General features: G+C 40.3%; 1 protein-coding gene across 1 annotated transcript in view; it reads left to right on the plus strand.

Moving 5' to 3' along the window:
- Positions 1-11,759, plus strand: part of Cpn1 (carboxypeptidase N subunit 1) — a 28,088-nt gene extending 16,329 nt beyond the window's left edge. The window contains exons 6-9 of the mRNA XM_005335228.5: positions 2,971-3,110; positions 5,655-5,754; positions 7,902-8,020; positions 11,491-11,759. Of these exons, the coding sequence (XP_005335285.2) occupies positions 2,971-3,110; positions 5,655-5,754; positions 7,902-8,020; positions 11,491-11,640 (509 nt within the window). The 3' untranslated portion in view covers positions 11,641-11,759. The remainder of the gene's footprint in view (positions 1-2,970; positions 3,111-5,654; positions 5,755-7,901; positions 8,021-11,490) is intronic.
- The last annotated feature ends 3,058 nt before the right edge of the window (positions 11,760-14,817 follow it).

A 14,817-nucleotide genomic window follows, 5' to 3' on the forward strand; every position in this document is an offset into this window, starting at 1 on the left:
TGAACACAAGGCAAGTAGATTTTGTGAAACTCTGATTTCTTTAGTTTATATTAGAGAAGCAATAGATGTCACCCCCCCATGATTAAAAATATCAAATATGCTTTTTAAAATTAGACTTGTTCCTTGTTTCCTCGATTCCCTTCTCCCTCCTCATCCTCTAAGAAAGCATGTCCCGTGCCTCCTCTGAGAATCCTTGTCCTAAATTAAGCTGGTACATTCCAAGATGATTAAACTAATCAAAATGGTTGTTTTGACAGTGTGGTCTCTGGCTCTGCATAGCTGTCATCACTGGGGACTTGTGAGAAATATGAATTTTGAAGCCCAAACCCAGACCCACTGAATCAGAAACTCTGGGTGTAAGGCCTAGCAGTCTGTATTTAGCCGGAAGTGCCAGCTTGCCAGGGATTCTAATGCATGGAGAGAATCATGGGTTATAGTTATTGTTGTCCAGCTTCCCCATTCTTTCTGTAATGGCTGTTTGCATTCATTAGCTTAAAGAGCAAGTGAAAGTTGATTAAATAGATACTTATTTTTCAATTTTCATTGTGGTAAAATACACATAATATAAAACCTACTGGCTTTTCTATTTTCATGTGTACAGTTAGTTCAGTGTTATTAAATACATTCATAAAGTTGTGCAACCAGCAACATCGCTCACCTTCAGAATACTTTTTATCTTGCCTCCAGCCCCTGGAAGCCACCATTGTACTTTTTGTCTCTATGATTTTAATTACTCTGTATACCTAATGTAAGTGGAATCATGCAGTATTTGCCTTTTTGCAACTGGCTATTTGACTTAGCATAATGAGCCTAAGGTTTATCCATATAGCAACATGTGTCAGAATATCCTTCCTTGTTAAGGCTAAATAATATTCCATTATATGTCTACACCACCTTCTATTTGTACATTCAGCCATTGGTGGACACTTGAGTGCTTTTGAATACTGTAAATAATGTTGCTATGGACATGGGTGTACAAATATCTATTTGAGACCCTGCTTTCATTGTTTTGGGGTATATATCCCAAAGTGGAATTGCTCAGTCCTATGGTAATTCTGGGTTTTTTTTTTTTTCATTTTTTTTTTTTTTTACTTTTTTGAGGAACTACCATACTGTTTTCCATAGTAGTGCTACTATTTTAGATTTTTTTACCAAAAATGCATATAAGTTCTAATTTCTTCACATCCTTGCCAACACTTAATAATTTCCATTTTTCTCTTTTTATAGTAGCCATTCTAACAAGTGCATGGTGGGATCTCATGGTAGTTTGAGTTGCATTTTCCTGCTGATTAGTGATATTAAGCATTATTTTATGTGCTTATTGACTATTCGTTTATCTTTGAAGAAATGTCTATTTAAGTCTTTGCCCACTGTTTAATCCTGTTGTTTGTTTTTGTTGTTGTTGAGTTTTAGGAATTCTATATACATTCTGGACATTGAAGTCTTATTGGATACATGACTTAGAAATATTTTCATCTATCCCATAGTTGCCATTTTACCCTATTGAGATTATCTTTTGATGCATAAGTCCTCAATTTCCATGAATTCATATTTGCTTATCGTTTCTTTTGTTGCCTGTGCCACTGATGTCAGATCCTACAAGTAATCACCAATCCAGTGTCATGAAGCTTTTTGCCTATGCTTTCTCCTAAGAGTTTTGTAGTTTGGGGATCGTATATTTATGTCTCTGATCCATTTTGAATTAATTTTTTACTTGGTGTTAGATAAGGACCCAACTTCATGTATTTGCATGTAGATATCCAGTTCTTGAGCACCCACTTGCTAAAGATTGTCCTTTCTCCTGGAATGGTCTTGGCACCCTTGTCAAAAATCATTTGATCAATAAACAAATAAACAAAAAAATCATTTGACCATATGTGCAGAATTTCTGGGCCCTCTCTTCTAACCATTGCTCTGTTGGTCTGTCTTTATGGCAGTACTACATTGTAGCACTGTGAATTTGTAATAAGTTTTAAATTCAGGCAGGGAGTCCTGTAGCTTTGTTCTTTTTCAAGGTGGTTTTAGCTGTTCGGGGTCCTTTGAGATTCCATATGAATTTTTGGATAGGTTCTTCTATTTCTGAAAAGAAAAAGGAATTGTGTTGAATTTGTAGATCACTTTGTATAGTATGGACATCTTTGCATAATTTTTAACCCAAGTGAATTTGCCATAAGTACCATCCTAATAATCAGAAACATACTAAAAATAATTTATTCCATTGAATAATTGAATGACATAGATCAGAGCTGGCATTTGGAGGAAAAATATACAGCTACCTTCTGCTTTTTCATGAGTCAGTTTGTCTGGGAGAATTATTTTCAGATCAGCATGTTCTCAGTTAGGGTGAGGGATGTGAAAACAAAATATTCATCTTATTTTTAACCTCCCAGGTCTGAAAAGCATTGTAATTTAAAAAGAAAAATCTCCTCAAAGCAATACATAATGCATGTTCTAATAATAAGGCACAGTCAATCATCAGGATTTGGAAATGATAAGATAGACGAGAAGTGAAATTAAATCCTGAAATGGGAAAAATGAGAGGAAGCAGATGACAAAATGAGCATTCATGAAGAGAGGAAATGGGAAAGAGAGAAAGGCATGTGAACTGGAAACTTGGAGAAAGGTTTTTTTTTGTACCAGGGATTGAATCCAACAGACTTAACCACGGAGCCACATCCCCAGCCCTTTTTATTTTGTATTTTTAGAAAGGGTCTCACTAAGTTGCTTAGGGTCTCATTAAGTTGCTGAGGCTAGCCTTAAACTTGAAGTTCTCCTGCCTCGGCCTCCTGAGCTGCTGGGATTACAGGCATGCACCACTGTGCCAGCTAGGGGAAAGGTTTTATGGGAGAGAAAAGTAAACAGAGATCAAGAGGTAGAATAGAAGGTGGGGAGGGTGATTAAAAAGACATGAGGTGGGGGGTTGGGTGGGAAACTAGTTGAACAAATCTGCAACTACCCTCTTTCCCTTAGGAATGCAAGACTTTAATTATCTCCATACCAACTGCTTTGAGATCACTCTGGAACTCAGTTGCAACAAGTTTCCCCGTCAAGAGGAATTACAGCGGGAGTGGCTAGGTAATCGGGAAGCCCTAATCCAATTCTTAGAACAGGTAAGATGTCATTTTTCATCAGAGGGAGGGAATGGAAGGAGGGAGGGAGGGAAGGAGGGAGAGAGGGATGTGGGTGTTCCCCAGTGACAGGCTCTATTTTTGAGTCCGGCAAGATCTGACTTTTCCAGTCACTCAGTGTAGTAGATTTTGGTTGCCCTTCCCAGTGAGATTCATTCATTCAACATGACAGAGCACTATGATCTGCCAGAAACTTAACTTAAGAGCTTGGTATTATTAATAAACAAATATCCCTGACAATATAGAATTGAATTCTAGAGAGGACAGACAATAAGTAAAATAAGAAAGTAAATTTTAGAACATGTTAAAGGAGAGATGCTATAAAGAGAGCCTTCTAGGGAAGGTGACTTTTAAACAGAGATTTCAAAGAGTTGAGGGAGAGAATCATACAGATATTCAGGGCCAAAAAGGGGTTTCCTAAATGGACACAAAACAATCATAAAACCAAAGACAAACCAAAAAACGTTCAACATCACTAATCATCGAGGAAATGTAAATGAATACCAAATGAGATACCCCTTATATCCATAAGAACTTTATTTTTCTTTTGCAACACTAGGGATTGAACACAATGAACAGTAATGTAGCCCTGTATGTACCACAGGGCTACATACCCAGTCCTTTTTATTTTTTTATTTCGAGACATAGTCTTGCTAAATTGGCCAGGGTGGCCTCAAACTTGGGATCCTCCAGCTTCAGACTCCTCTCAAGTCACTGGGATTATAGGTATGCACCACTGTACCCGGCTCTGCATACCAATTGAGATGGCACCTACCAGAAAAGAAAAAAATGGCACATCTCTAATCCCAACAACTCTGGAGGCTGGGGTAGAAGAATTGCAAGTTCAAGGACAACATTGGCAACTTAGAGAGACCCTGTCTTTTTTTTTTTTTCTGTTTAGATATACATGACAGTAGAATGTATTTTGATATATTATACATACATAGAGAGAGACCCTGTTTTGATAAAAAATAAAAAGGGCTCACGGTGAAGGCCAGTGGTAGAGCTCTCCTGGGTTCAACCCCCAGTACCAGACACACACTAAAAAAGTGTTAGAGAGGATGTGAAGAAAATGGAATTCTTGCACACTGTTGGTGGGAATGTAAAATGGCTACAGCTATATGGAAGTTCATCACCAAATTGTAAATAGAATTACCATAGGAGCCAGTAATATTGCTTGTGGATGTATACCAAAGCACTGAAAACAGGGTCTCAAAGAGGAATTTGCACACTGTTGTTCATAGTAGCATTTTTCATTATAGCCCAAAAGTGGAAGCAACTCAAGTGTCCCTTGATAGATGAATGTACAAACAAAATCTGGAGTATACATATAATAGATATTATTTAGCCTTCCTTCAAAATGAAGGAAGTTCTGATACATGCTTCATTGTGGATGAACCTTGAGGACATCATGTTAAGTGAAAAGGCAAATGTGCCAGGTGTGGTAGTGCACACCTATAATCCTAGTAGCTCAGGAAGCTGAGGAAGGATCACAAGTTCAAGGCCAGCCTCAGCAACTTAGCAAGGCCCTAAGCAACTCAGAAAGACCCTCTCTCAAAATAAAAGTAACTTGGGATGTAGGTCACTGGTACAGCACCCCTGGGTTTAGTCCCAAGTACCTCATCCCTAAACGTACTCATCCCGGCAAGTACTGTATGATTCCACATATGTCAGATATGTAGAGAGGTCAAAATATGAAGACAGAAAATAGAATTGTGGTTGCCAGAGCCAGGGAAAGAGGAGGGAATGGAGAGTTTTTATTTAATTAAGTCAGAGTTTCAGGGTTACAAGATGCAAAAAGTTCTAAGGATGAGTGCTGGCACTGGTTGCACATTCTGACTGTGTTTATTAACACTGAAATGTACACTTAAAATGGTTAAGATGATACATTTTATGTCATGTATGTTTTATAACAATTTTAAAATTTTTAGTTAAAAAAATGCAAGGTTGGGCTGGGTGTGGTGGTGCACATCTGTAATCTCAGCAACTTGGGGGGCTCAGGCAGGAAGATCGAGAGTTCAAAGCCAATCACAGCAACTTAGCAGGGCCCTAAGCAACTCAGTAAGACCCTGTCTCTAAATTAAAATATTAAAAAGGGCATGGAATGTGGCTTAGTGGTTTAGTGCCCCTGAGTTCAATTCCTGGTATTCCCCCACCCCCCAAAATTGCAAGTTCTGGATAGCAGTGTGGCTGGCCTCCCAGTGGGTTTCAGATGTAAAGCAGAGTGTGTTCAACAATGAGAGCAGGTGGCCAACAGGGACCACAGCTTTTTAGACCATCCTAAAAACTGTAGTCTCTGCACTGAGTTAGGTTTTGAGTAGAACGTGACGTGATTTGACTTAGGTTTTAACAGGATCGATATGTTCTGTTGAGGAGATTATTGGGGTGGAGGAGCAGCAAAGAGACTGGGTTGGGGACTGTTACCCACTTGGGGAGCTCGAGTGTGAAAGCATATAAGAAAGGGCTTTATACTATAAAAACTCCACCAGTCTGAGCATAACTCTGTGCTCTCAACTTTTCCTGCAGGTTCACCAGGGCATCAAGGGAATGGTGCTTGATGAGAATCATTATAATCTCACAGGGGCTGTCATTTCTGTCCATGGGATTAATCATGATGTCACTGCAGGTAGGTGGTCTCTACTTGGGGGTGTCAGGAATACTGGAGGTAGAGGTTAAGAAGACAGGGTACTAGAAACGGAGAAAGTAAATTAAAAGGCTGGATCAAGCAACCAAGATGTTTATATGGAAAATCTTTTGCTTGTGAAACAAGCAATCCCTGAGAGGCCAGGACCAGGAGGAAAAAATGAAAAGTAATTTCTTGTCAGAGTGGAGGAGTCACTGCCACATACAACCTTGTTATTTCTGGCCTTGAGGCTATAATATTTGCAAACTGGTGTGAAAATGGGGTAGAAAAGAAAAGAGAAAGACTGTAAATCTGTTTAGTTTGTCCCTGACTCAGGCATTTCCATATATGTCCACTCAGACATATATGTTAGCAAGATTGGTTCTGGGTTTGCTGCAGGTCAAGACTGGTGGTGGAGAGAGATCTTGGAGCTATGTGAGACCTCCTTGAAGGGTATAGAATGATCTCATGGAAGAATGGTGTGCAAATGGACCTAGCTCAGATTGATTATGCACAATTTTTAGGGTTTTTTTTCTTGTTTTTAATGGATAGCAGTAGTTATCGATGGTTAAGGGTTGGTAAGATTTGTCTACAACCTCGATACCAGCAAGGCTCAGCTCATTTTACCACACAAACATTTATTACCAAGCAGGCATTTTTACAGTTCATGCAATCTGTTTAAGCTGCATGAAATCTATATTCTTTAAGGTGATCCCAGCATAGCTTCAATTAAAGGTCCAATTAAAGGTTCAAAGGCAATATTCTAAAAGCAGAATTCTGTAGCCTCTTGATCAGGCATCAGACAACCGGAATCCTTCATCCCAATGCTGGACCCAGGACCATTTATGGATCCAACTTCAGGCACCCTCTCAAGATCACAGGCTTCAGGACTTGTTCAATTTTTATCCCATATAAGCAAGGGAGAGGAATATCTCTGAAACATTCTAGCCACTGATAGTGATCATCATTCATTCCACCAATAAGTGCCCACTTCCCCACACTCATTGTGCTAATAAATAATATTTCACTGGTGAAAAAGATCTATTGCTAAAATTCATTATGCTACTTAGCAAATCATATAAAGATAAACATAGTTGAATCCCTCTTCCTACCTGCATCTGGAATGGGGTCTTTCTGATAAAACATTTGTTATCACACTTCTAAGTATGAACCCCCAATTAAGAAAATGATAGCCCCTGGAGTATAACTCAAACTATCTAATATATGCATAATAATACCCTGCCTTTGCTAAAGTATTTTAAAGTAAATTACAGACATTTAATAGGTAGCAGGAAAAAAAAAGAGTTACTCATTATTGCCTGTACCATTCTTTATTGCATTTATTATTTCAATTAATCATTGCTGCATACTTTAAAAAATTTATAGGCACCATCATGATTGGCCATAATACTGTATTCCTGCCACAGAAAAACAGGCTTATTTTGAAGATGATGGAAGAAATTTTAAAATATGATTTTCAAAACCAGAACATGGCAATCATTTAGTAAGCCTTCCTACTTAATATAAAATTACATGCTCACAGCATCTCTTATCAATGGTTGTCCAAGCCAGCAGTGCGAGGGTTATTAGTGCAGGTTGTACACAGCTCAACCATGTAGCTTTTCTAGGGCGCCCCATTAAGCATCTACCTGAGTGTTCCCAAATTCATAAAGCAGTCATTTTTTTGATGGCTCTGTTTATTATAATAATTTCTGCTTCTGTTTAGCAACTTAAATCTATAGTTCTCATTCTTGTTTCTTTAGGTAGAGATCATTTCTTCACAGTGACTTTTTGACTTTTCAAATATTAAAAACAAGTTTCAAATAGTTTCCTTAATCAGGCAACATAATAAACATTTTAACCTTTGCTTTCTTCTAGTGACCCTTTACTAGACACACATTTGTATTAAAATCCAAGGTCTAGAATGGAAGACAATACTTTCAGTGTGAAGCACAACGGAACATTTTCTTAGGGGCTCCTCCTATTGAGAAGTATCCTTGCAATCAATTTAGTGCTTCATCAGTTTCATTCTGCTGTTAAGAAAAAACAAGCTGTAGTCAGCTAAAATCTCCAGATCACTCTTCATAACAAGGTTCCATTTGGGGCATGTTTTTAATCAGCAGACTGAGTCACATCCTTGTCACTGTTAGGTGAACAAGGTGATTACTTCCGGCTACTGCTCCCAGGTACCTACACTGTCACTGCCACAGCACCTGGGTTTGACCCACAGACAGAGAATGTGATCGTGCATCCTGGGAGACCAACGCTGGTGAGTTCTGCTGAGCTTTACAGAACACTACAAATATCATTTATTCCATGTCTTAAACAACTGGTTGCTTTGCTCTAATCTTGTCTGAGCTTCCCTCTTTCACCTTTAAAAAAAAGTTCATTGCTCTTCTATCCTAATTTTTCTTGTCCTTCTTCTTTTGTCTCCTTTCCCACTTCCTTTTGGCTTTTTCTTATTCTTCTGTTTAACACAGCATCCTGATTAAATAACTATGTTTTAAATCCATCTTATTTTCCCACAGACCTTGAATAAATTGCCTCTCTCATCCTCAGTTTCTTCCTAAGACTAATGGTACCACCTTCACAGGAGGTTTAAAAGAGAAAGAACACAACTAGCATTTAGTATAGTGGTTGACATGACTCAACATGTAAATCCTGGAGCTCCTGCACAGATTCCCTGGCCTCCCCTGATTGCATTCCTTGGTCCATAAGCAAGGAATACCACAGGGTGGCGCTCTGCCAGCCCTTGGGTACCCTGTTGGCTCACACATTCTTGATTTCTGCTTGCCTCTGCCAAGAGCCCGCTGCTCTCTAATTAGCTGACTGTAATATTCAATCTCCACTGCTTTTTTTGATTTACAGTCTGGAACTTTTTTAACTTTAGGTCATATTAGATAAGGTTCTCAGAGCTTAAAGGGAAGCAGAGGTCATGGACATTAATCCTCAGATGTTTTCAAATGAGGAAAAAGGAGTCAATTCTATTTAATGAGCATCTACAACCCTTGTTTTCTATAGTTGGCATTTCCCAGGGCCTCCTCACTCGTCCTTTTCCTTTTCTGCACAACTCCAGAGCTTAGTAGACCCTCCCTCTCTCTTTCCTTAACACAATGCAGTCAAGTATCTCATCATTTTAAATGTAGTAATGTCCTCAAAGACTCAGATATTGAAGGTTTGGTCCTCAATGCAACAATGTTCAGAGATGGGTCTTTTGAGAATTAAGTGGATAATGAAGGCTCTGACCTCATCAATGTATTGATCCATAGATGGACTCATAGCTGTGGCATTGTTGGGAGGTGGCAGAAGCTTCAGGAAAGGGGACATGGTCTGAAAGGGTATAGCTTGTCCTCAATCATACTTCCCCTTCCTTCCTTGCTTTGGAGAGGTGAGTAGCTTTCTCTGCCACATTCTTCCACCATGATCTTCTGCCTCACTATAGGCCTAAAGTAATATAGTCAGCCCGCCACTGACTGAAATCTGAAACCATGAACTAAAATAAATCTTTCCTCCTTTAAGTTGCTTTTCTCAGGTATTTTGTCACAGAAATGAAAAGATGGCACAGAGAGTTTTCGAGAATTATCTCAATAACCTTCACAATAACTCTATGAGGTAGATATAAGTGTTCCCATTTGTGGCTGCAGAAATTGAAACTTGTCTAAAGACAAGAAACTTATATAATATCACACTGTGAGGAAGTGATGGGAGCCAGGATTTGAACCTATGACAGGCTCTCCAGGCTGCCTCCTCATCCATTGTGTCAGGACCTTATAATCTGTTTTCATAACCTTTTATTTTACCAGCAGCCAAGCAGGGAGCAGATTTGGCTGCCTGCATACATCAAAGTGGGGACAAGCAGCTAAATTTTTCTCTGCTGGCCCTAAAGAAATGGTTACAGTTTATAGCAATGAAAGCCAGGTGATAGGCATATGTAGGTTTAGCTAGGCTGTGCTAGTCAGAGAACATGTCGGCTTCAGCTTTCCTTATGCCTGGCCCAATCCAAGGGTAGTTTTTATTCTCAGCATGAAGAAGCTTTCTGTTTCAGGATAATAAGGAATTACTCTGTAAATCCTTTGAGAATTCCTCTGAAATTTTTAGATAATCCTCCCCCTAGTCCCTCTACTCCCATCTCCTGCATTACTTCTATTCACAGATGCAGGAAGAAAAGAGTAACTCTTCCATTTCATCCTGTTAGCTGATTCCAATTTCCCAGCCAAAGCGTCCTCTTTCCCTTTATCCTTATTCTACACTAAAATCAAATGATCAGCAGGCAGCTGTATACATAGGTCTTGTGCTAAGCAAGTTTATTCAATGCTGAATACAAACAACCAAAAGACCTCTCAAATAACACTCTGTTTCAAAGTATAAACCTCCTTTTTTTCACATATTCTTTAAATAAATTAGCATAACTGGTTCTTCATATGTCAACTATAACTCAGGGGGAAAAAAAAATCTGTCTTTTAGGTACAATTCTCAGATACAGTAACAACTAAGAATCTGATCTATGGATCACAGTAGAATCCATTTCCCTTTCCATCCTAAAGCAGACAGCCATCTGGCTGAAGAAAGAAAAAAAAAAAAAGAAAAATGATTGTTTACAGAAGGGTTTCCATGTGACAATCAAGAAGTTTTAAAATACCTCCCAGGGTCCTGTGCGGCCTTGCTTTTCCCCACAGCCTTCCTCTGTCCTTTCCTCCTTTTGTTGTCTCTCTCCTCTCTTCTTTCCCCTTTCCTAGATTTCTGTATTACTAAAAAGGAAATAGTAAATGACACAGTGCAGTTGGCTCTGACTCCCCTACCCCCCACTCCTTTGGTGAACTAGCAGAAGAACTGGCTTGGATTCCTGTGCACAGGGCAGGAAATAACCCCACCGAGAGGCCTCTCCATCAGTGGCCTGTTTTTCACTCCCAGCTGGCTCTGACTGTTCCAAGGGCGGGGCAGCCAGGCTTGCCCCAGGGGAGCTTTCAGGACACTGTGCCTCTCCCTCTTCTTTCCCTGCCTGCAAGGGCTGTCCAGCTCCTCCACGCCCAGTGTATCCCACACTCAAAGGCATCTTTCCATCTGCATGCTGTGGCCAGAAGGGAAGTGTCATTTAGCTCTCAAAGGATGCATCTGTGCCCAGGGAAGTTTAGGGTCCAAAAATGCATAGGCAGTCTCCATCATCTCTATGTACTGCCGAACAATAGAGCAGGAAATTTAGTTCCAAAGGTCTGAGACACACATTGGCATGCCCGAGCAGGGCACCTGTGACTCATATAGTCAGTGTAAAGGAGACAGATATTATTAAGGCACCATCAATCCTAGGTCTTAAGCAACAATATTGGTGAAATCATGATTTGGGATGTAGATATAATTTTTTCTGATTCACATAAAATAAATGTATATTTACCTATGTGTCGCCAGTAATTGTGTACCAATTTGGAGAGACTATTATCCAAGTCTATAGGACACCACTGATGCCGCTCTTGGCCATTGCTGTAATAATTCTCCCCAAGTCTCCTGCCCTTGGAACCTGGAACTGTGGTAGAGAAGAATCCAGGGTCTGGGGTTAAGGCTCAGTTGTAGAGTGCTCGCCTAGCATGCACGAGGCACTGGGTTCGATCCTCAGCACCACATAAATGTAAAATAAAGGTATTGTGTCCACCTAAAACTAAAAAAATAAATAAATAAATATTTAATAAAAAAAAAAAAGAAGAAGAATCCAAACTGGGATCCTACCTTCTGCATTTTCTCTTCCAGGTCAACTTCTACCTCAAGAGAAGCATCGCTCCAGTAAATCCTCTGAGGAAGGCTCCAGGTGGAGGGCAGGGAGGCAGGATGCAGGCGCAGCTTCGGATAACCAAAAAGAAAGATGGGGCCAGGAAGCAGCCACACAGAGGCCCTGGCTGAAGCTCACCGGGCCCTGGCCATGTTTAGGAAGGCTTTATTCCTGCTCTCAAATCCCATGAGGCATGCTCTCTATTTTTTTTTTATCTGAGACATATTTAAATATAAACATATTGAGAACAGTTCAGAATGGTCTTCATGTGTTTCGGGAGTAAGCCTTCTCTAGGCAATGTCAAACAGCGTGGAGTGGAAAACTGGTGCAGTTGTACACACACAGCCTGAAGGGTTCAGGTTTCTGTTCTGGGAGTTTGGTTTAGGCCTGTACCCTGTGCATCAAAGACTACTTCTGCTTGGCTGGCCACCCAAGAGGGGGTTGTTATAAAGTGAAGCCACCCCATATGCCTGGCCCCTTCTGCACATAGCCAGTTTTCTCTCCAGTTCTCCACATCATGACTCAGCCAGGGAGCCCTGGCCAGGACACCACAGCTGTGCTGTTTGGATTCTTCAGCCATCAGAATCATGAGTCAAATAAACCTCCTTACTTTATGAGTTATCCAGCCTTAATATTTTGTTTTAGCAGGACAAAAATGGACTAAGATCTGAAATCAGAATTAATGGGGGCAAGGGAGGGCAGAATTTAGGACAAGAAAGAAGAGTCTCAACTTTGGGTCCAGCATTTTCCTGACTTGTACCCCTTTAATTTTATATCTAGAGTTTGATTTTACTTTATTTTTTTATATTTATTTATATTGGGTACTAAGTATTGACCCAGGGGCACTTTACCATTGAGCTACATCCCCAGTCCTTTGAAATTTTTATTTTGAGGTAGGGTTGCACTAAGTAGTTGAGGGTCTCACTAAGATGCTGAGGCTGACCTTGAACTTTCAGTCCTCCTGCTTCAGCCTCCCAAGTCTCTGGATTACAGGTATGTGTCACCAAGCCTAGCTACAGCTTTATTATTATTATTATTCCCAGGGGCACTTAACCACTAAGCCATATCTGCAGCTCATTTTATGTTTTATTTTGACACAGCATCTTGCTAAGTTGCTTAGGGCTTCACTAAATTGCTGAGTCTGGCTTTGAACTCATGATCCTTTGGCCTCAGCCTCCCGAGTGGTTGGGATTATAGATGTGCACCACTGCACCCAGGTAAGGAGGATTTTGATATAGGATGATCAGGGAAGGCCTATCTGAAGAGATAATACTTGGCTGATAGGGAAAGGGCAAGAAAGAAGACTCAAAAAGGATACGATAAAAGTTTCAGGCAGGCTGGGCACAGTGGCATATGCCTATAATCCCAGTGGCTCAGGAGGCTGAGGCAGGAGGATCACAAGTTGAAAGCCAGCCTCAGCAACAATGAGGTGCCAAGCAACTCAAGAGTTCTATCAAACTAGCAACAAGCTATTGATCCTTGGGGCTTGACTCTCAATGAAACACAAAAAAAGGTAGTGATGTGGCTCAGTGATTGCCCTGAATTCAATCCCTGGTACAATCCACCCACCACCACCCCCACAAAAAAAAAAAAAAAAAAAAGCACCAAGTAGTAGTAGCAAACCCAAGAACCCTGTAGCAGGGAAGAGAGAGAGAGAGAGAGAGAGAGAGAGAGAGAGAGAGAGAGAGAGAGAGAGAGAGAGTGTGTGTGTGTGTGTATACTTAGTTTCCTAACTTATGATCTCAACATGCTAAAAGTCTCACTCAACATAAGTCCAACAGCGTAGCATCCAAACCACACTAAGTCTAGTTATAAGTGAACCAGTAAGACTCACTTTTTCCATGGCAACAGAAGACACCCTAACTTGGACCAATCATCTCAAAACCCAGGATCTAGAAAGTGGGACAGCATGGCTCCAAACAAATCTGCTATCAGAAATGGAGAAGTCAAAGATGCTGTGTCAAGAGAGACATCTTCACCATGATTTGTCTAGCACACATATTCCTGATACACACCCTGCTCCCGCCCCCTCATGCCCACCTCCTTCCTGGACTATGGCTTTATTTCCACTTCAACACTAACTTCATTCTGGCTGTTAAACCACGAGTAAACATTCCCCGGGGCAGATGCCTAAGCAAACATCAGTACCCTCCCTTCTCCAAAAACTTAAATTTCACCATTTAAAGAGACTCCTTCCACCAGCTCACCTTCTCTCCTGCTCCTCCCCAGGATCTCTCCCCTCAGGGGTCTTCCTTTCTCCTACCTTTATTTTCTTCAGATGTCACAGACACCCTGCACCCTTTCACCCTTGCCCCTCTGACTGGGGGCACCTGAGGGGGCTTGCAGCCATGGCCCTGTAGTTGGGTGGCAGCCCAGGAAAAGTCTTCAGGGGCGTTGCTTGTCTCTGATGACTCCTATTGCACAGTCCTGGGGAGGTGGCAAATAAAATCATTCCTTAGATCCATATTCGCCCCACAGGCAGAGGGACAAAAGGCCTCTTTGACTTTAGGTTGTGCCCAGTGAGATCTTTGGAAAGGAGCCTCCATGCTGAGCATCAGATCAAAAGGAGTTAATGAGTTTCCTTAAATCTATTCTGGAATCAGATGAAGTATGAATAAGCCAAAGAAATGACCACAATTTTGTTCTTTTTTAAAAAATACCCAAATGTTTACACACATATAGTTTATAGAAGACTTTTATTTTACAAACCAATATAATTTGTTTTAAATGGAGGGATAAAGGATCCACTATTTTGGGGGGGCTAGCTTTCAAATTTTTATTAAGGACAATTAGAAAAAATACAGTTTCTACCTAATACCACCATTGATTCATAAATAACTTGAATGCCAAAAATTAGGAAAATTACATCTTAACATTAAAAAATCTCATAAATCAAATTTTTTCCATTTTTACTAAGAACAGTATATGTTTCATTTTAGATTAGCCATTTGTGAGTCAGGAATTGGAAAATGGAACTTTGAATGTCTCACGTAACTAAAAATTTATAAATAGGGACTTCAGACACAGCTTCCTTTATGTGGTCTAGCATATGTATTCGTTTCTGGATTTCATTATTTTTGACAGTAACTTCTTTCTCACACAATCTCTGCTCATGAGGGGACAAGATGACCAACAATGTCTTCAAGCTTATATTCTATCAAACTAGGAACAAGCTATTGATCCTTAGGGCTTGACTGTCAATAATGTGAATTGAGTTATGTGACTGTCCCTAAAAATATCATAATGACTCTGATTAGTCAGTCTTGGGCCATATGACTACTCCTGGAAGGTGCAGAGGGATAGGGAAG

The sequence above is a fragment of the Ictidomys tridecemlineatus genome, chromosome 1, assembly GCF_052094955.1.
Source record: "Ictidomys tridecemlineatus isolate mIctTri1 chromosome 1, mIctTri1.hap1, whole genome shotgun sequence".
NCBI classification, from domain to species: Eukaryota; Metazoa; Chordata; class Mammalia; order Rodentia; family Sciuridae; genus Ictidomys; species Ictidomys tridecemlineatus.